The sequence below is a fragment of the Rhinoraja longicauda genome, chromosome 8 (assembly GCF_053455715.1).
Source record: "Rhinoraja longicauda isolate Sanriku21f chromosome 8, sRhiLon1.1, whole genome shotgun sequence".
Classification (NCBI taxonomy): domain Eukaryota; kingdom Metazoa; phylum Chordata; class Chondrichthyes; order Rajiformes; family Arhynchobatidae; genus Rhinoraja; species Rhinoraja longicauda.
The window spans coordinates 28,648,267-28,670,846 of record NC_135960.1 but is presented as its reverse complement, the minus strand read 5'-3'; the positions used below and the strand labels follow the sequence as shown (position 1 = coordinate 28,670,846).

Sequence of the window (22,580 nt, the reverse complement as noted above, 5' to 3'; positions counted from 1 at the left end):
GCCTAGTCTTTTCAATCTTTCCTCGTATGACAGTCCCGCCATCCCAGGGATCAATCTTGTGAACCTACGCTGCACTGCCTCAATTACAAGGATGTCCTTCCTCAAATTAGGAGACCAAAACTGTACACAATACTCCAGATGTGGTCCTACCAGGGCCCTATACAACTGTAGAAGAACCTCTTTACTCCTATACTGAAATCCTCTTGTTATGAAGGCCAACATTCCATTAGCTTTCTTCACTGCCTGCTGTACCTGCACGCCAACTTTCAGTGACTGGTGTACAAGGACACTCGGGTCTCGCTGCACCTTCCTCTTACCTAACCTTACTCCATTGAGAAAATAATCTGCCTCCTTGTTTTTGCTGCCAAAGTGGATAACCTCACATTTACCTATTTCATACTGCATCTGCCACGCATCTGCCCACTCACTCAACCTGTCCAGGCAACCCTGCAACCTCCTAACATCCTCTTCACAGTTTATACTGCCACCCAGCTTTGTGTCATCCGCAAACTTGCTAGTGTTGCTTCTAATTCCCTCTTCCAAATCATTAATATATATGGTAAACAGTTGTGGCCCCAACACTGAGCCTTGCGGCACTCCACTCGCCACTGCCTGCCTGCAATGACCCGTTTACTCCTACTCTTTGCTTCCTGCCTGCCAAGCAATTCTCTATCCATGTCAGTTTTAACTCCTGCTGCATCTTACACCCTACATCCGGGCTACTATTTGGGGGTCTGTAGATAACACCAATTAGTGTCTTCTTGCCTTTACAACTCCTCAACTCAATCCACAGTGACTACCTCGTTAGTCCCTATGTCTTCCCTCGCAAGGGACTAAATTTCATCCCTCACCAGCAGAGCTACCCCACTGCCTTTGCCCACCTGCTTGTCCTTTCTATAGGATGTATAACCCTGAACATGCCAAGAAATGCTGAACATGGTTATTTCTACTTTGTAGTTGTGCAGTAGAGCCACAAGAGACAGCAGATGCTGGATATCTTGTGCACAAACAATGTGCTGTAGAAACTCAGTTGGTTGAGCAGTTTCGCTGTCGGGAAAGATGTTATGGGTTGAAAGCCTGCATCACGACTGAGTAGGAAGAGGGAAGCTAGTAAAAAGAGGAGAGGAGGAGCGATGCAAACAGGGACCAGTAAATGATTGATGGATCAAGGAGCAGTGAAGGATGACAGGAAATTGGAGCAATGTAGGGGAGGGGAAGGGGTTGGATTAGGTGGGAGAGACAGATGGATGATAGGTGAAAGCAGACAGAATAAAGGCAGTTGGAACTACATTGGGGGATGGGAGGGTGAACACTAAAGGGCCTGTCCCAGTTCGGCGATTTTTAAGGCGACTGTCAAAGTCATAGCAGATCGCCGAAAAACCGGCGACTGGACTCCCCCTACGACAATGTCTAAGACAATGTCTACGACAAGCTACGACAACCTATCACCTAGTCGACAGCAAGCTACCGACAACCCAGTCGTCGCGACTTAGGACGTCCACCTACGACAGCGCCTACGACAAGCTGCGACAACCGAAGTCAACCTACCTCCACCCTCGACAAGCTACGACCCTGTCAGGTTACAACTGATGACAACTGTAGCCATTTCACGTAATTTTGGCGCCAAAGGGGTGTGGGTAGGGTCTCCAATCATTCTGCATCATGACTGCCATGATGCAACATATGATGGCATTGCTCTTACATCAAATGTAAGCCCTGCTGCTTGCAGCAGCCCTCACGCTTCAAATTCTGCTAGACAGAAGGACAAGAAGAATGGGGAAGAAGAAGCCCAAGAAGAGGTCTGTGTGGTTGAAGCCCTTGTCCATGAAGAGACCCAGGTTGGGCCAGTATGACAACCTGATGACTGAGCTCCAGCAAGAAGATGACCTTGCCTTCAGAAACCTCACTAGGCTACCTCCTGAGCTGTTTGAGGAACTGAAGTCGCGGGTGGGTCCTCTCCTGGGGAAAAGGGAGACCTTCATGAGGAAGCCACTGGAACCAGGCCTGCACCTAGCCATCAATCTCTGCTACCTTGCATCAGGAGACTCCTACAAGAGCCTCTCCTATAGCTTTCTTCTGGCCCACAACACCATCAGCAAGGATGTCCGAGAGACCTGTGTGGCCATCATCAATGTTTATGAAGATGAAGTCATGCACTATCCTACTACACCAGATGAGTGGAAGAGAGTGGCGCAGGGCTTTGATACCAGATGGGACTTTGAGAACACATGTGGGGCAGTGGACAGCAAGCATGTGGCCATCAGGTGTCCACCCAATGGAGGTTCCACGTACTTCAACTACAAGAAGTTCCATTCCATCGTACTCATGGCTGTGGTGGATGCAAACTACAACTTCCTGTATGTGCATGTGGGCACACCTGGCAGTGTCGCAGATGGTGGGATCTGGAGAGAGACCTCCCTTGGGGAAGCACTGGAAGAGCAGGCTTTCCTGATCCAGAACCTTTGCCAGGAGAAGACAACCCTGACATCCCATACACACTGGTTGGTGATGACGCCTTCCCACTCAGGTCATGGATGATGAAGCCATACTCTCACAGGCAGATGTCAAGGGAGCAGAGGATCTTCAACTACAGGCTGTCCAGGGCTAGGAGGGTGGTGGAAAATGCTTTGGCATCCTCGCCAGCAGATTCAGATGCTTGGTGACTGATGCAGCAGGAGCTAAAGAATGTGCAGACCATTGTCTACGCAGCATGTGTTCTCCACAATCTGATCCGTTGCAGAAGTGCAGCAGCAGCAACCAAGATGGACGGTGACCGATTGGACAAACAGACAAGCCACATCACACCAGGCTCATGGAGAACTGGAGGACACGCTGCACCGATGGTGGGACTGGGGATATTGCCAGGAAACACCTCCGCCAAGAGACCCAAGGAGCAGAGAGACCATCTCTGCACTTACTACAACTCCGAACTAGGCAGTGTACTATGGCAGAATGACATGATCTGAAGTCCAGCAGCAAACAGCCCACACCACAAGGAGAGATCCACCACTCCAGGAAGAGAGCCCACAACAGACCACAAGACAAGCCCCTTTTCAGGGCCACCCACATCCTCCCAAAGGAGTTTATTTTTCGATGCAGTGCAATGGTTGTGGTTGTGTTTGTTTCATTGATCAAAATAAATGATAAGACTTCGCTTTTCAATGCAGTGTAATGGTTATGTTTGTGTTTGTTTCATATATCAAAATAAATGAAAATAGTTTACTTCTCAATGCAGTGCAATGCCTGTATTTGTGGTTATTTTATTGTTCAAAATAAATGAAATTGAAAATATTTGAAAGAGATGCCATGAGAAACTACTCATGTGTTGTCTGCGGCTGTGCCATGGTCTGCACGACATTGCTGGGGTTTTTCCACCTGTTGCATAAGCTGAAACATAAATGAGTAAGATACAGGCAATTAATTTTTTTTCAAAAAGAAGGATGGATGGATGGATGGATGAGAAGAGAACTCTTCATTCATGCTTACATCCTTTTATCTGCTCCTGCAGACCTGCCTCTCTTTCCTCCGCTGTGGTGGAGCATGCATTGGAGCTGCCACTGGTCCTGCTCCGTTTGCTGTGCGGATGACTGGTGGATCCAGAGGTTCCCTCAATAGGATCACATTTGTCCTCACTCGAGGTCCTGTCAAACTGGAAGGAGATAAATGTGAATTTACAGACTTTCAAGACCATCATGACATGGCAAGCAAGATGAAAATCAAATAATCAGTTTCACAATGACTATGTTATGATAATTACTGTATTCTGGCTTTGTCGGGCCTCCACTCGCACAATGTGTGACCTCAGAAAGGACCACTTCTTCAGGATCCACTCCTGCCTCTGCGTCAGGCTCCTGCCACCAGACCCGGACTTATTCACCCTCTGGAACAGCTTTCCAAATCTTGTCCTTTGACTTTTAAATAATCACCTAATTGTTCATCTGTATAAATAAAAAGATAAATATCAGTGTGGATCGCCTGCTTGCAAACGAATGAAGACCACATCTACCACACAACATGAAGTTTGTACATAGGTGCAATCAAGGAACTCCTTGGCCTTGGCTTCAAGGAGAATTGTCTTCCTGGCTTTGTTGCGGTACTGCCGGTGGTTTTTATCGTACAGTTGAGGGTACAATTCATACCACTCAACCAGGTCACTCTCTTGTTTGTCACTGAATATATATATAGCCTCTTGGAGTCCTCATCAGGGCTAGGGTAGTGGTGGGGACAAATGGCCACCTCCCAGTTCTCATCTTGGGCCTGGACCTCTACCTGGACCACCTCCTCCTGGGCCTCCTCCTCCTGGACCACCTCAGTCTCCAGCTGCCTGGTGGGTGAGCATGGGGGTTGGACTGTGCCCTTGGTCTGCCCCTTTCTTCTCCTCAGTGCCATGTTGTAAAGCTGAAGTGGAAGTTTTTAAAGTTAAAGTAAAAGATAAGATGTGATCAGATCAGTCGCCAAACGCAGAATGACCAGTCCTCAAGGAGACGCCCAAAGTCCCGTGACCACGGGCGTTCGCCACGGAGGCGCCAGTGACATAGTAGTAGGTATGGCCGTACCTTGCTGTCGGTATGGTCAGGTTGCCGCCCTCATTTAATAGCATTGTGGCTGACTGTTGTAGCTGGACTTCTGTGGACGGGTTTTCCCAGTGCCTGTCGCAACTTGACTTCTCCTGATGCCGGTACCTGTCGCCGTTTGACGTAGGTAGTCGCCAATGAAATTCATCCGTTGTCAGTACCGTCGACAACCTACGTCACCTGGCGACAACCTACGACAGCGCCCACGTCAGGAGACGACAAGCTACGATCATTGGCGTCAAGCCAGCAGTCGCCGAACATTTTCGTGCCTGGAACATTTTCTGCTGCGACCAAAAAAAGCTCCGACTTTTTGGAGACTACTCACGACCAATGCCTGCGACACACCGGTGACCGTGTGGCAACAGCCTAGTCGCCTGTAGTCGCCTTAAAAATCGCCGAACTGGGACAGGCCCTCAAGGCTATCAAATCTAGAATCTAATAAGTAAGGAAAGTAGTAATGAGAACCATCAGAGAGGTGAAGGACAGAACCAATGGGGAAGGAAAGTGGTCCAATAGATGAAAATAGGTGATGTGGGCTGACCAGTGGTATGGGAAAGGGGACAAAATAGGAGGACTGGGGGTAGCTCAGAAGGAGAGAGAGGAATCAGGAGTGCAGGTTGGTTCTCTGTTCTATTTCTCAAATTTCTTTATTCTCTATCAGCTCTGTTGTAAATGGTGTCCTACTCTGTATAGTTTTCGTTCTTTCTAGGGTTAGGTTTTACTGGAGTAGCCAACATTAGTTTAACATAGTTGTTCATATTGTAACTTTAAAGAAGTTTAACTTAAACAAAATACTTGATGTGAAGAGTAATAATAGGACAGTGAAGGTGACAGGAGATTTATGACCTTGATCAGATATGATCATCTTGAATTTTGGGATTAACAGGTTGAGAATTAGCATGAGAATGACAAATTCATATACATAAATGCCAAAATAGGTACAAGGAAAGAATGGCTGAGTTTTAAACAATAGAGTGATTGAAATGTCAAAAAATGCTTTCTTAAAATCTAACACTGTAAACAACTGGAAAAATGAGACACCCTAGTTATTTATTTTCAGGGAAAGCAGTGTTGATTAACAATCGATTAAAATCATGTTGCTGAAAGAGAGGTCATGTGGTTAATAATGAATGGATAATCGATTTATAAATGTTGCAATTCATGAAGTGACAAACGTTATAGACTAGTTGTCATTACTGTGAGGCTAATGGTGGAATGGTACATACAGTGCCCTCCATAATGTTTGGGACAAAGACCCATAATTTATTTATTTGTCTCTGTACTCCACATTTTGAGATTTGTTATAGAAAAAAAATCATATGTGGTTAAAGTGCACGTTGTCAGATTTTAATAAAGGCCATTTTTATACATATTGGTTTCACCATGTAGAAATTACAGCTTTGTTTATACATTGTCCCCGATTTCAGGGCACCATAATGTTTGGGACACAGCAATGTCATGTAAATGAAAGTAGTCATGTTTAGTATTTTGTTGCATATCGGATGCAATGACTGCTTGAAGTCTGCGATTCATGGACATCACCAGTTGCTGGGGGTCTTCTCTGGTGATGCTCTGCCAGGCCTGTATTGCGGCCATCTTTAGCTTTTGCTTGTTTTGGGGGCAAGTCCCCATCAGTTTTCTCTTCAGCATATAAAAGGCATGCTCGATTGGGTGATTGACTTGGCCACTCGAGAATTTACCATATTTTAGCTTTGAAAAACTCCTTTGTTGCTTTAGCAGTATGTTTGGGATCATCGTCTTGCTGTAGAATGAACTTCCGGCCTATGAGTTCTGAGGCATTTATTTGAACTTGAGCAGATAGGATGTGTCTATACACTTTACAATTCATTATGCTACTGCCATCAGCAGTTGTATCATCAATGAAGATAAGTGAGCCAGTATCTTCATAGTACCTGGCCATACATGCCCAGGCCATAACACCCCCACCACTGTGTTTCACAGATGAGGTGGTAGGCTTTGGATCTTGGGCAGTTCCTTCTCTCCTCCATACTTTGCTCTTGCCATCACTCTGATATAAGTTAATCTTCGTCTCGTATGTCCACAAGACCTTTTTCCAGAACTGTGGTTGCTCTTTTAAGTACTTCTTGGCAAACTGTAACCTGGCCATCCTATTTTTGCAGCTAACCAGTGGTTTGCATCTTGCAGTGTAGCCTCTGTATTTCTGTTCATGAAGTCTTCTGCGGACAATGGTCATTGACAAATCCACACCTGGCTCCTGAACAGTGTTTCTGATCTGTCGGACAGGTGTTTGGGGATTTTTTTTTATTATAGTGAGAATTCTGTCATCATCTGTGGAGGTTTTCCTTGGCCTGCCAGTCCCTTTGCGATTTGTAAGCTCACCAGTGCTCTCTTTCTTCTTAATGATGTTCCAAACAGTTGCTTTTGGTAAGCCTAAGGTTTGGCTGATGTCTCTAACAGTTGTATTGTTGTTTCTCAGTCTCATAATGGCTTCTTTGACTTTCATTGGCACAACTTTGGTCCTCATGTTGAGAAACAGCAATAAAAGTTTCCAAAGGTGATGGAAAGACTGGGTGCTGAGAGCTCTCTTATACCTGCATTTAGGAGGCAATTAAACACACCTGAGCAATTACAAACACCTGTGAAGCCATGTGTTCCAAACATTACGGTGCCCTGAAATGGGGGGGGGGGCTATGTACAAACACAGCTGTAATTTCTACATGGTGAAACCAAAATGTATAAAAATACACTTTAATAGAATCTGACAATGTGCTCTTAACCACATGTGATTTGTTCTATTGCAATTCTCGAAGAGGCAAATAAATAAATGATGAGTCTTTGTCCCAAACATTATGGAGGGCATTGTTCAATTAAATGTTACATTGTACAATATCCTTGTATAGAGATGAAACATGCATTTTCTTTGGGTGAATTATTTGACGATTTGTAATGCCGTGCCAATTTCAATATTTCATATTTTAATTTTCGAGTTAATCTTTGTATCCTCTTTCACTTTAATCAGATCTAATCTATGAAATCATTCAAGCCTCAATAATTTGAAAGCTTTCACTTTTGAGACATTTTCTTTCTCCAAAGTCACGTTTTAGAGAGAACTGACATGATGTACTCGAGTTGACTTTAAATTGGTGTTACATTTTGGCTAACTGTATTTTGCATGACTGCTGCTATTTCTAAGCTTGTTGTAATTCATTCCTAATTTCATTGTTATAATCCTTGGATATTGTCACAGATTTACATTTCATCCAGAATCATTTGTCCTGGCTGTTAATGAATGATATTGTGGGATTTTTATGGCATACAATATCGGATTGAATTTTTTTTTAATAACATGAAATAAAAGACTAGATCATGTGACCCTTTGTGCTTGCTGCCCCATTCAATAAGATCATAGCTGAACCAGTGTAGGGTCCACCTATGAATTTGATTACCATTGTTCATTAATTTATTAAAATGTTCCATGTCCAGAAAACCTCTACTTCAGCTTTGAATATATTCAATAACTTAATATCCATAGTATTGTGTCTTAGAACTATGTAGATTCACAACCTTGTATGTAAAGACATTTATTTTCTTCTTGGTCCTTATTAATATTAACTAATCCTTTATTTTGAGATTATAGTCGCTTGTTCTGGGCTCTTCTCCAAGGCAAAACAGCCTCTTGACCTCTACCCTGTCAATCCCTCTCGGAGCATTAACTCTCAATGAGTTCACCATTCTTCTATACCTAAATGTATATAGGCCAAGTTCAGGATAATCCACTCATTTACACTGCAATGATCCAAGATTTGTATCTTTCTTTGCGATGGAGGCCAAAACTACTCACTACTTACTCTATATATAATCTCAGGAGTGACCTATATCATCTCAGAAAGATTTAAATTATTGTTGAAGTTAGAATTCAATGCAAGCCACAGTGATACAATGCTTTTTGGCAAGTAATGAGACAGGTTTATATTACTTTCCTCTCTATTGATTAAGTTTAGGAGCATTGAATAATGTAGTTTGATATCTTTGGAAATTGCCTCACTTCTTTTCAAGGTGAAAATTTATGGAATTTTACCTTAAAAGTTCAATGGTTATTCAGCTTCTCAGAGGATAATTCAGTATGCATATCTCTGAACTATTCCCAGTCTGTATTTTTAAAGTTGTGAACAAATCCATTAATTTCCTTGGATATTAAAAACTCAAAATTAAACATTTTATTCACAAGGATAGTAATATCTATATTGCGAGATCTTGTAAGATTTTTAAGAATATGATAATATATCAGTTCATGGTGCTGCAAAGTTTTTAATATGATCTTTACTTTAGTATTTCATTTATGTAGTTATTTAAGAAATAAGCTTGTATTGCAAATATGCATCTTTCATAACTTCAGGGTATCACAAAACACTTTGCGGCCGATTTAAGTACCTGGCTGGAGTTGGCTCTTTTGTAATTAGCCGCATTCTGACAACGGGAGGAGACCTAGGCCAGAAAGGACTGTGTGGGAATGGGAAGGAGAATTAAAGTGTTTAGCAACCGGGAGATCAGGTAGGTTCAGGCGGACTGAGCAAAGGTGTTCAGCGAAACGATCGCCCAGTCTACGTTTGGTCTCACCAATGTATAGAGTGAGGCTAAAAACAAATTGGAGGAACAGCATCTCATATTTTGCTTGGGCAGTTTACAGCCCAGTGGTATGAATATTGATTCCTCTAACTTCAGGTAGCCCTGGCATTCCCTCTCTCTCTTTCTCTATACATCCCCCACCCAAGTCGCACTAGCTTTTCGTTTTCACCTAACGAACAGCAAACAATGGCCTGTTTCCTTTATCGTTACTTTTTTGCATATCTTTCACACATTGTTCTTTATCTCTCTACATCATCGCCTATATCTCTCATTTCCCTTATCCCTAACCAGTCTTAAGAAGGGTCTCGACCGAATCGTCTCTCCAGAGATGCTGCCTGGCCCGCTGAGTTATTGCAGCTTTTTGTGTCTATCTTCGGTTTGAACCAGCATCTGCAGTTCCTTCCTCCACTTTAAAATGGAATGAGTACCATGCACTGCTTTGACAGAATAGGTTAATGCTCTGCTACATTGTGTCTGGCAGTGTTTTTTTTTGAAGTGAATACAGAACTTCAAATTTTAACTAATTATAAATTGGGTAAACTTAAATGCCAGGAACAGCCTGTTAATTGCTGGAACCTGCAGTTATTTATGTTTGCGTATTCAAGGGCTGACCTCCTGCAATGAGAAACTATGATTCAATGCCATTAACGATGTCAAAATTTGAAATGATCTTCTCCAGCATATTTATGGTCATTGATAGCAGTTTTATTATTGTGGGTGATTTGTAGTTTTTTAAACACTTGCAGGTGGCATTGAAAGGCAAGACCGAATATAATGCAAATTGGCACATCATGTCCGCACTGACAGATGGTGCAGAATGTTGAACAATTATTTTTAGAGTGTTTGCTGGGACTTCATAATAGTATTTATGATACCACAGGGATCTCTCCTAGAAAATGAGATATTATCTAGTGTTTAGTGCTATAAACTTTTATTTCTAGTATATTTGGTGTGGGAAGGTGTTGTTGGAATCTTGCCAGAAGAATGGAATTCCATGCCATCTTGAAATGTGACAAAATAGCAGCGATGATGTCTGTGCTTGGAATTCACAATTTGCAGTAATTGAATTGGTATCGTTATCATGTGTACTGAGACACAGTGAAAATCTTTGTTTTGCCTATATTTCAGGCCAATCATACCATATATGTGTACATCAGGGAAGGAAAAAGAGAAAATATCGAGTGCAGAATATAGTGATACAGCTACAGAGAAAGTGCAGATTTTTTTAAAGTGCAAGGGCCGCATCAAGGTAGATTGGAGGACTGAAAATGTCATCTCTAGCATATGAGAGGTCTGTTCAAGTGTCTGCTGACAGCAGAGAAGAAGCTGATCTTATATCTGGTGGTATGCACTTTCAAGTTTTGGTGTCTTCTGGCCAATGGGAGAGGGGAAAAGAGAGAATGACATGGGGTGTGAGTGGTTCTTATTATGTTGGGTCTTTTGCCAGATAAGCATTATGTATAGATGGAGTAAATGAAGGGGAGAGCGGTTGGATAAGGACACGGTTGCATCCACAACGTTTGGGCACATCTGTTGCAAAAATTCCATCTGCCAAAATTGGTAGACATGGCAACTTTCCTTAGCCATCAGAGGAAGCAAAGGCTTTTGGTCTAAAGAAGGGTCCTTGCCCAAAACATCACTTATCCATCCTCTCCAGAGATGCTGCCTGACCTGCTCAGTTACTCCAGCATTTTGTGTCTTTCTTCTACCAGCATCTACAGTTCCTTGTATCTACATAAAGGCTTTTGTGTGCATTCCCAGCCTAGGTATAAATGTGGTTAACCCGGAAACTTAAAGCTCTCAACCATCTGCATACCAGCACCATTAATGTAGAGTGGGTTTACATTCCACCCAGCGATGACCTTCTTTTTCGTATTGCTGATATTGAATGGGCGATTGTTGTCTTAACACCACATTTCTAAGCTTTCTATCTCCTTCCTATTCTCAACCTCTTCATGGTTTGGGATCAAGCACACTACTGTGATGTAATCTACAAATTTGTAAATAGAGTTACAAGCCTAATTTAGCTGTTCAGTCGTGAATATATATGGACGAAGAAGCATTATGCTCATATTTCTTCAATTTACTCATATTTTTCAGTAAAAATAACCTGCATTTTAGTATAGAAAAAATATTCTTAGAAGCTTTGTAGAAGCTTTACCGATCAATAAACAGAAATGAGGCCAAGGAACTGGTGTTATGAAAGTGATGTAAAGCTTTGGAGTAAGTAGAGTTGATTTCAGACTTATTCAATGGGTAATAATCTCTGAGCTGAATTCCATTATTGTTACATTCCAATTCTGTCAAAACATTGAAGGACCTTTATTTAACTGGAAGTGCTGCTTGTGTGTAACTTCATCTCTTAACATTTATCCAGCCTCCTGAAAAATCCTTGAGCTTTTATTTTTAATACACTGTTGTGGACTTAAAACATTTAAATTATAGATAATTTTTAAAATGTGAATCTAGTTAAGGACATTCAAAGCAAGCGAAACAAATGAAGAGGTCTGAAGAAAAAATAACCTTGGGTGCCCATTAATGTTGGGTGAATAGGATAGAAGTGTTTGTTTAGATTGGTGGCATTTCAACAATGGAGAACCAGAGTGCTCCAGGAGGAGATGTTGAGGCTGCATGAGATTGCAGAGATAAGGAGAAGTTGAGGAGGAGGTTAGGGTTTTTATAGACATGGACCACTTGGATATGAGGATGCTTTGAAAGAGAAGAGCCAATGAAAGTCAGTCAGATGAGACTGATAGAGATCAGGCTTTTCAATGATACAAGGGTAGCAGAATATGGACTATTGAAAAGTGTGGAGAGACAAAGCTAGCCTGGGATACAGATTGTACAGGATCAGAGATGGGGAAGGCTAATTGAAGAAACGGGGGGCTGTGTTAAAATCTAACTGGAGTATATAACCCCCAGGGTGGTTTTGGAAGTGTTTGAAGCTCATTTCAACGGTAACGTTTCAAATAGCCTCAGCATCCACCTGTCAAGGAATTAAAGTTTGTTCCATTAGACTGTCACTTTCAAAAAGTGACAACATTCAAACCTATTGATCTTGAGGATATGCTCTATTATTTCATAGATGTGTAAAGACAATTCTTCAGCACTCAAACATTTTCCAATATTTTGTGGTTGAAAATCCAATGACAAAGCTGCTTACCAATGTTTACATGGCAAGAAGTTTTAGGAATTGAATATTTTAACCATAAAATATTGGAAATATTTTAAGTAATCAAGTATTGACCATGTATTTTAGAAATATTAGTGCAAGTCCTCTAGCCATTCTGTTCATCAAGCTTCTTAATGCATCTCTGAGATCTTGGCTGATTTGGACCTTGTCTTTATTCAGCTGCCTTCATTCACTGTCCTTCGATGGGATAATCTAACAATAATCTATCAATCTCGACCTTTAGTTTTAAGTAAACCAGGACATATGGCTTTTGGACTCAAGGTCATACGGCATAGAAACAGGCCCTTCGGCCCAGCTCACCCATGCCAGCTAACATGACCCATCTAAGCTAGTCCCTTTGACTGCGTTTGGCTCACATTCATCTAAATCTTTCCTATTCATGTACCTGTTTTGTCCGCAAGCAACCTACTCCAATCAACTTTAGCAAATTCCTGTCTAATACCATCAAAGTTAGCCTTGCCCCAATCTAGAACTTTAACTTGGGCCTGGCCTGCCCTTATCCATAATTATTTTAAAGATAATAAAACTGTGGTCACTGGGCCCTAAAGGCTCGCCCACCAATACTTACCCTTCTCAATTTCTTAATAATAGGTCAGGTTTTGCTCCTTCCCATATACGGTCCTCTACATATTGTCGAAGGAAACTTTCCTGAACACATTTGACAAATTCCACCCCGTTTAATCCTTTTGGCACTCTGGCAGTCCCAACCTATATTGGGAAAGCTAAAATACCCTCCTGCGACAATCCTGTTAGTTCTGCAGTTGCCTGCAAAGTTCCGGTATATTCCAACTTCTGGCTGCTCACTCTCCCCCTTGAGAATGTTCTGCAGCTGCTCTGAGACATCATGGGCCCTGTCACAGGGAGGCAACACACCGTCTTGTTTGCTGCCACAGAATTGCCTGTCTGTTCTCATAACTAATGAGTCTCCTACCACTATCGCTCTGACTTACTACACCCTTCCCCTCTGTGCCTCAGAGCTAGGTCTGATGCCTGACATCTGTTGCTGTTCTCCACTGACCAGACATCACCCCTTCCCCCCCAACAGTATCCCAAGGGGCTACCTATTGTTGAAGAGAATGAACACATGGGATTCCTGTACTCTCTGCCTACTCCATTCCCTGGTGTTCACCATCTAATTTCCGCCTGTACCCCAGGCATGTCCACCTCATTGTAACTCCTACTTATGACATCCTTCATCTCTCAGATGATCCTGAGATCATCCAGCTGCTCCTCCAGTTTCCTAACAAGGTCTGTAAGGAGCTGCATCTGGGCTCACCTCTCGCAGGTGCATGCTCAGGAACAATAGGAAGTCTATATCCTGCAGGAGGAGCACACCACTACACGAATAAAGGAGGTATCTAACCACCATCTCTACTGCACTAGACAAAGGAAGATTTATGAAAGAAATAAAGAAAAAATAGACTAACTTATCCCACTAGCACCCTCTTTGCTGAAGCCTCTTGAGCCAAAGCCTCACACTTACTCTCCACAAGGCACTTCACCTCCACACACGTCATCCAACACGACTACTCCCAACAGGTGAACCTGTTCCAGATTTCAACGACCTTGTGTAATGAAAGTACGATTCATGTACATTTCCAAATGGTATACTGAAATAGGACCAAAATGCTGAGAATTCTCAGCAAATTGTACAGCATCTGTGGAGAGAGAAACTGTTAATCTACTGGCTGAGGAACCTTCAATGGAATTGCAAATAAAAATACACCTAATTTTAAATTGGAAAGAATGAGAAAGAAACAGAAGGCACATCTGTTATAGGATGAAAGGCAGAAGCCTTTAAATGGTAATTGCAAGATGGAAGCAGATGGGAACATGGATTGAATTCTGGAAATGAGGATTGCCAGAAAGTGTTGAATTCTGTCCAGACAGAAAATGAGCTGCATTTCGGTGTAGGGTGTTGAGGCCAGTGAGATCAGAGTGGCATGGGCTATTAAGGTGACAGATGCTGTTAGATAGAACTTAGTAACATGGCATCAGGACAACAACTTCTCCCTCAATGTCAGCAAAATGAAAGAGTTCAGGAATTGACTTCAGGAAGTGTGATGGAATACATGTCCCAATCAGCATCAATGGTGCTAAAGTTGAAATGGATGAGAGCTTCAAGTTCCTAAGTTTAAATATTGCTAACAATTGTCCTGGTCCAGCCACATTGAATCTGCAGCCAAAAAGCTCCCCAATGCCGCTACTTCTTCGGGAGTCTGAGGAAATTCAGCATGTCTCCAACCACAAATCAACTCCTACTGATGCATAGAAAACAAACTGTCAGGTTGCATTACAGCTTGGTTTGAAAACAGCTCTGCCAAATCCATCAGACAGATCTGTGTACCCCCCCCCCCCCCCCCCCCCATTGCCTCCATCTACACTTCAAGCTGCCTTGGGAAAACAGCAAGGACCTTTTCAACCCTGGTCATTTCTTTTCCCTGCTCCCATCAGGCAGAAGATATAAAAGCTTGCAAGTATGTACCATCAGATTTGGGAACTTCTGTTTTTTGACCTCTGGTCCTTACATAAGCTAGGGTACAGTCCAAATTTTCCAACCTACCTCATTGTGGATATTGGACATTTTCTCTGGAACTGTTATTGTACAAAGCTGAGAAACTATGGAACTGCTCTCTGGTATTTTTCCTTTTCGCTCTTCCTGTTGTACTTGTGTATAGCATTATCTGATTGGATAACACGCAAACAAAAGCTTTTTACTCTATCTCTGTACACGTGACAATAATCAAATACCAATGTGCCTGGTGCTAGACGCAACTTAAAGGTATCAGAAATGAGAGGATGGTTATGGAATGTTATGTTTGAGCTTTAAAGTAAGGTGAAATCCTGATCTGAAAGTGGAGAGGAATTAAAGCAGAATTATACACTGAAAGCAATAAAGGACGTTATCTACTTTGTTGAAGATCAATGGACGTGTTCATATTACAGTTTAATTGTGTGTATTTATATTACTGTTTTCTTTACACCACATTGCAATTAATATAGTCTCCACCCAGATCACTGGCAGGCTGACTCTTGGACAAATTAGAATATGTTTCTTGCTGGTCCATACTATGGCATCAGATCAGTCTCTTTCCAATACTTAATCGATTTTCATCAATTCCAATGTAAATGCAATTTTAAGAGGAACAGGAGAAGATTAAATGGCATGAAATTGGTAGATAAAAGGCAGTTCACTATTTTCTGTGTTAATCACTGGAATAATTCATTAGTTACACTGCCATCTTGATTTAAGTCCACATCAAGCTGGTATTGCTTCTGAACTTTGCATTTGAAATGCGGAATGTTATTAGGAAGAATTAAAAAGAGAATCCTTTATATCCATTTGTTTAAATATTTATCCTTTTCCAAATGTCCAAAATATACATTTTAAAACAACATTGAGGTTGAGTTTCATAGATTACCCCTTAGTGCAATTAATTGAGTTAATCCTGGTGATAGTATTACAAATATTGTAATTGCAGGTATTGTAATTGTTGTTTTCACTCCTTTCTTATTTTCTTTCCAGGATGAATACTTAATATTTCAGTTATTACAAAGTCTATTGGATTCTTCGTGAGTATGTTTTCCTTATCTGCAAAATGCAATTGAATACATTCATGCATTAGGTTAATGTCTTCTAGTTACTTGCTGTGGGCTGATAATTCTCATACCCTTGGTAAATGTCTTGCTATAAAAGATGCAATTACTATCAAATTACTTATAGAGTCATGCAGCACGGAAACAGGCCCAGCTTGCCCATGCCGACTAAGGTGCCCCATCTATACTAGTCCCACCTGCCTGTGTTTGACAAATATCCCTCTAAACCTTTCCGATCCAAGTACCTGTCCAAATGCCTTTTAAATGTTGTTATAGTTTCTGCCTCAACCACCTCCTCCGTCAGCTCATAACATATACCCACTACTCTTATGTGTGAAAAGGTTGCCCCTCAGATTCCTATTAAATCTTTCCCCTCTCACCTTAAACCTATGGTTCTTGATTCCACAACTCAAGGTAAATGACTATGTGCATCAATCCCATTTATTTCCCTCATAACCTTATGTACCTCTAAGATCACCTCTCATCCTCCTACACTCCAAGCAACCCAGTCTGCCTAACCTCTCCCTATAGCTCCTTGCAGCTCAGGTTGCAGGGGAAAGTACCTGGGGAGGGGATGGTTTGGGTGGGAAGGGATGAGTGGACCAGGGAGTTATGGAGGGAACGGTCTCTGCGGAAAGCAGAAAGGGGTGGAGATGGGAAGATGTGGCCAGTATCCTGTTGGAGGTGACGGAAATTTTGGAGGTTAATTTGTTGTATACGACGGCTGATGGGTTGGAAGGTGAGGACAAGGGGGAAGAATGGGGAGAGAGGGAGCAAGAGCAGAGCTGCGGGATATAGAGGAGACCCTAGTGAGAGCCTCATCTATACTTTCCCCTGCAACCGCAGGAGATGCAACACCTGTCCCTTTACCTCCCCCCTCGACTCCATCCAAGGACCCAAACAGTCTTTCCAGGTGAGGCAGAGGTTCACCTGCACCTCTTTAAAAAACGCTAGACCAAGTGGACCCGGTGGGCCCAAACCTCTTCTGCATTGGTGCAGCACCCTCCCCTCCCCCCCTCCGCCCTACCCCCTCCCCCATGTGTATCTTGGTCAGCACGGACAAGATGAGCCACTGGGGCCTGTTTCCATGCTGTCTGGCTTTATAACTCTTGTCTTTATGTTTACAGCAATGTTTCATTTATAAGTCTTTTCAAGTTTCCAATGGATAATTGATGTTGTAGTCTGAGGAGCCAACGCCATCCAAGTTGGAAAGCTCATGAGTTATATTTTTTAAAATGTGTTATTGATGGCTTGATATTAACTTGTGCAGTGTCATACATTGTCACTGTATTTAACACCAAATACATGCTAAAGAGAAAGAGAGCTTGTTTTCTGTGCATAACATGTCACCCACTTTCCTGAAACCTGTGATAAAAATCTTGGAGATTTTAACAAATATTATAACAGCATCAAATTTTAGAAGCTCAGTTGTAAAAATAGTTCTCAACTTGACTTTGGGTACAGTCAATAAGCTGGTATGTGCCCAAATCAAATCAAGAGCGATGTTAATACTCATTTCTACTTACTCTGGTAAAGATAATATTAGGCCACCATACCCATGCGATATAGGTGTCAGAGCGAATTCTTAGGATGGGAATTGGGTGTAAATCAAGGATATTTTAGAATTGGACTAAATTGAATCATGAAAAATTTTCAATGCTAAAAATAAGAAAGTGTTTTTGGAAAAGGATAAAATTCTTCAAGTATATTACTCAAGTTTGCAATGCAGTGGATGTGCTGTAAATAAATTGCTTCTCTGTTCCCTTCCTTTACCTTGCTCTGCTGCTATCACTAGTCTGTGAATTCTGAAATGATCTAAATATTTTGTAATCCAAATTATTTAGACTTTATTTTGACATTTTAGGGTTCTTTTATGCCTTAGAACTGGCTTAGGGGAATAACATATCTGCAAAAGCTTTAAACTGGCATAAAGGAAAATTGAGGTCACCATGGTTGATTAAAGTTGGACATATTTTTTACTGAAGGGAGTTGTTTTTCTAATAATGTGAACCAATAATATAATGTTAAATAACATTTAAGATATATGTGGTGAAGATATTTTCTTCAATTATAAGTGAGGTCTGAATTGGTCTCACTAAATAAATGTTTAATTTGTATGTAATAGAGGTTTTAATTTGTCTGTTTTTTATCTTGACTTTGGCATTTGCTGAGAAGGCAGCAGGAAAATCTTGTCTTTTTTCGCTGTGGTGACAGCTTATAAATCGTGAATTAAATTTCATAAGAAATTCAGTGCTGTTTCATTGTTTGTCATGGAGATATTTTGACACTTTGTTTGTCATGGAGATATTTTGGCACTTTGGATTTCTAACATCTTGTCCTGTGTATTTGGAAACAATAAACTTAATTTTTAAATTTCATTAATACTCCCAGATAATAGCTGTTGATTTTTGCTTTCAGTTGGAATGTCTATCAAAATAATTAAAAGAATTTTGCTCAACTGTGGAGTCATCACTTTTGAGCAAAGTGATTCAATTAATCTGCTATCGTATTCCTTCTCCATAACTCAGCAAATTTCTCCTTCAAGACTTTTCCAATTCCTTTTTTGGAATGGTGGGCTGAAAGATGGCAGATGGAGTTTAATGCTGATAAGTGTGAGGTGCTGCATTTTGGTAGGACAAATCAAAATAGGACGTACAGGGTAAATGGTAGGGAATTGAGGAATGCAGTGGAACAGAGGGATCTGGGAATAACTGTGCATTGTTCCCTGAAGGTGGAATCTCATGTGGATAGGGTGGTGAAGAAGGCGTTTGGTATGCTTGCCTTTATAAATCAGAGCATCGAGTATAGAAGTTGGGATGTAATGTTGAAATTGTACAGGGCATTGGTGAGGCCGAATCTGGAGTATGGTGTGCAGTTCTGGTCGCCAAATTATAGGAAGGATGTTGACAAAATGGAGAGGGTACAGAGGAGATTTACTAGAATGTTGCCTGGGTTTCAGCACTTAGGCTACAGAGGGAGGTTGAACAGGTTGGGTCTTTATTCTTTGGAGCGTAGAAGGTTGAGGGGGGACTTGATAGAGGTTTTTTAAATTTTGAGAGGGACGGACAGAGTTGACGTGGGTAGGCTTTTCCCTTTGAGAGTGGGGAAGATTCCAACAAGGGGACATAGCTTCAGAATTGAGGGACAAAGGTTTAGGGGTAACATGAGGGGGAACTTCTTTACTCAGAGGGTTGTGGCTGTATGGAATGGGCTTCCGGTGGAAGTGGTGGAGGCTGGCTCGATTTTATTATTTAAGAGTAAATTGGATAGGTATATGGATAGGAGGGGATTGGAGGGTTATGGTCTGAGTGCAGGTAGATGAGACTAGGTCAGGGAGAATGGTCGGCGTGGACTGGTAGGGCCGGACAGGCCTGTTTCCATGCTGTAGTTGTTATATGTTGTTATATGTAAAAATTAGTATTAGAAGTGCTTTTACCAGTCAGTACATTCCACATAACCTGCTGCATTAATTTACTTCCTTATACTTCCTGCACTTACTGTATTTTGCTGCCTAAACCAGAGTTCTCTGGTTAACTATTCTCCTATCTCTGGAAATAATTGTTCCTTAATTACTTTGTTAAAGGTCACAACATTTTACAATTTAGTTAAGGCACTAAAGATACAATTGTTACATTTGGTAATGTCGTGAAGATGGGCAGGAAGGAAGAAATGAGGAAGCTACAAAAGGATACATTGCAAGTAGGAAAAGATCTGGAAAATAGGGCACAATATCAGGAAATATTTAATTTATTCTTTGGCAGGAATTTTTAAAATAACTGGACAATAGAGAGCAGATTTCTGAGAAACTGTGGGTCAAATGTCCCAGTGCACGATTTGCTAAAAGATAATACCAAGGGGAGAATGACCCGAACAATGAAGGCTGGCATACCATACGCTTTATTTTTTATTCTATCTAAATTTACTTGTGTTGCCACTTTCAAGGAGCTATGGACTTTGATTTCATGATCTGTCTGCACATCAATGCTGTTAGGTGTCTTGCCATCATATACTTTCCCATTACATTCGACCTCCCAAATTGCAACATCTCACATTTGCTCAGATTAAACTCCATCTGCCTTTTTTATGCCCATTTCTGTAGTTGATCTATATCCCGCTGCATACTTTCACAGCAGGGTTCCTAGCACAGATCCATGTGGGACTCCGTTGGTCACAGACTGGTCACAGACATCCAGCCAGAAAAACACCCTTCCACAAAAACCCTTTGTCTTTATGATTAAGTCAGTTTTTAATCCATATGGCCAAGTCACCATGAATTCGATGCATCTTATTCTTCTGGATCAGACTACCATGGGGGGATTTATCAAATGCCTTAATAAATTCCACGTGGTCAACATTCAGCAAAATGTTCCTTCTCATCTCAGTTTTAAATGGCCTCCCCTTTATTCTGTGGCCCCTCGTTCTTGACTCCCCCACCATTGGGAACATTTTTCCTGCATCCAGCCTGTCCAGTCCTTGTAGAATTTTATATGTCTCTTTAAGATCCCCTCTCATCCTTCTAAACTCCAGTGAATACAAGCCTAGTCTTTTCAATCTTTGAGATGGATGGATCAGCCATGATTAAATGTCATAGACGATGGGCCGAATGGCTTAATTCTACTCCTATTCCTTATGATCTTTTGACCTATGATCCCTAATAAACCCATTCCCTTGCAAAATAAATTATTTCCGGAAAAATCCTCTCCATTAGCTTCCCTATCACCGATGTAAGTTTACTTGAAGCTTATCCAGCGTTAGAACTCCCTACTTTTAAAAAAAGAAAACATTGGCCACGTTCCAGTCTTCTTGAACTTTGCCCGTTTCAAGAGAAGTTGCAAAGATCTTTGTCAAGGTCCCTGCTTCCTCTCTTGCTTCTTTGAATAACCTGATATAGATATTCATTAGGCCCTTGTGATTTATCCACCTTAATGCTTTCCAGTCACCAAGCTGGATTTGGATCCAGATTGTCAACACATCCAAGATTTTCATCATAGCCTGGATCCCTTGTAGCTTATGGACCAGCATATCTTGCGATACCTTATCGAAAACCTTAATAATGTACATGAAAAAATCCTTTATTTACCTTCTCCTGTACACTAAAATAAATTAAAGTTGCTTCTCCATGTTGAGGAATGTTTTTATGTTCCATAGATTACACCTTTTTCTGTCTTTCTTTCTGCATCTTGGTAATTACATCCTCTATGTTTCATTTGCAGTGATGGAGTGCAGGTGAATCGAGAGCTGCTACAGTTGAATCCTGACATTCATGAGCAGTACCTCAACTTGCTTTGCCAGCATGATCCAAGGCATGTAACCGATTTTCTGAGGGTGTCGGAACATTATAGGCTTGAAGAAGCTATTCAGGTATTTAATTACACGTAAACCTCTGCGTAGTATCTATAGTAGAAGAGTGTAATGAGGCAGCGGTGCCAAAAGACGTGGTTGAGTGTTACGGAATGAGTTCTTATCTGGAATTTGTATCCATTCCATAAATAATTAAAACAAGACTTGCTCAGATCTTCTCATTACGAAATGTGTAACTGACAGATTAGCCTATCTTCCGACTATTTCTCCGTAGTGGTTGTTGCATATCCAAGTAGTTACAATCCTGGTAAAGTACTCATTTTTAAGGTTTGTTGATAGTTGACGTTGGAAAAAACATCTTGCACCATGTTAGTGTGCCAGAAGCATAATTATGTGGTAATTAGCACATCAAAACTCGGTGGAATTATCATAATGGATTGGGAAAATGGAAAGGATGTATGTTTGCAAATATTAGCATCCAAACTGATCCACTAAAGTCCTGAAGCAAGTTGAATGAAAATCAGATTTGAGATCGGCTCTGCTAGGTAACTACCTCTATTCTTTCAAATGAACTTTGGAAAAGATTTCAGTTTTAAAAATAAACATGGGTTGTGAGAAAGTGAATAGATGAGTGGGAAAAATAGATATGTGTGAGATAACAAACCTAACATCACTGATTCTGGGGAGTTGTGATGGTGGTGGGTGTGCAGGGAGAATCGGTGGAACAATGGATGGAGTGAGAATGATGAAACGAGTGGGAATGCTTGAATCAGTGATAAAAGGGGTAGAAGTAATTGTATTAGTGGTTTTGAAAAGGTAGGAGGAATGGGGGAAGAGATTAGCTAACTTGCAGAGGACATGAAACAGTAAATCATCCAGTACCTTTGGCAAAAGACCACTGGGTGGCGATTGACAGGAAAATAACTGCAGATGCTGGTACAAATCGAAGTTATCACAAAAAGCTGGAGTAACTCAGCGGGTCAGGCAGCATCTCAGGAGAGGAGGAATGGGTGACGTTTCGGGTCGAGACCCTTCTTCAGACTGATGTCAGGGGAGGGGGTGGGACAAAGAAAGGATATAGTTGGAGACAGGAAGACAGTGGGAGAACTGGGAATGGGGAGGGGAAAGAGAGGGACAGAGGAGCTATCTAAAGTTAGCGAAATCAATGTTCATACCGCTGGGGTGTAAGCTGCCCAAGCAAAATATGAGGTGCTGTTCTTCCAATTTGCGGTGGGCCTCATTATGACAATGGAGGAGGCCCATGACAGAAAGGTCAGACTGGGAGTGGGAGGGGGAGTTGAAGTGCT

The 22,580-nt window shown here is 41.5% G+C and overlaps 1 protein-coding gene across 3 annotated transcripts in view; it reads left to right on the top strand.

Annotated features, from left to right (window-relative positions):
- vps8 (VPS8 subunit of CORVET complex) overlaps window positions 1-22,580 on the top strand; it is a 432,205-nt gene that overhangs the window by 145,867 nt on the left and 263,758 nt on the right. For all 3 annotated transcript variants that reach the window (XM_078403484.1, XM_078403485.1, XM_078403483.1), the window contains exons 35-36: window positions 15,902-15,948; window positions 21,186-21,333. In XM_078403484.1, coding sequence (XP_078259610.1) covers window positions 15,902-15,948; window positions 21,186-21,333 — 195 coding nt within the window. The remainder of the gene's footprint in view (window positions 1-15,901; window positions 15,949-21,185; window positions 21,334-22,580) is intronic.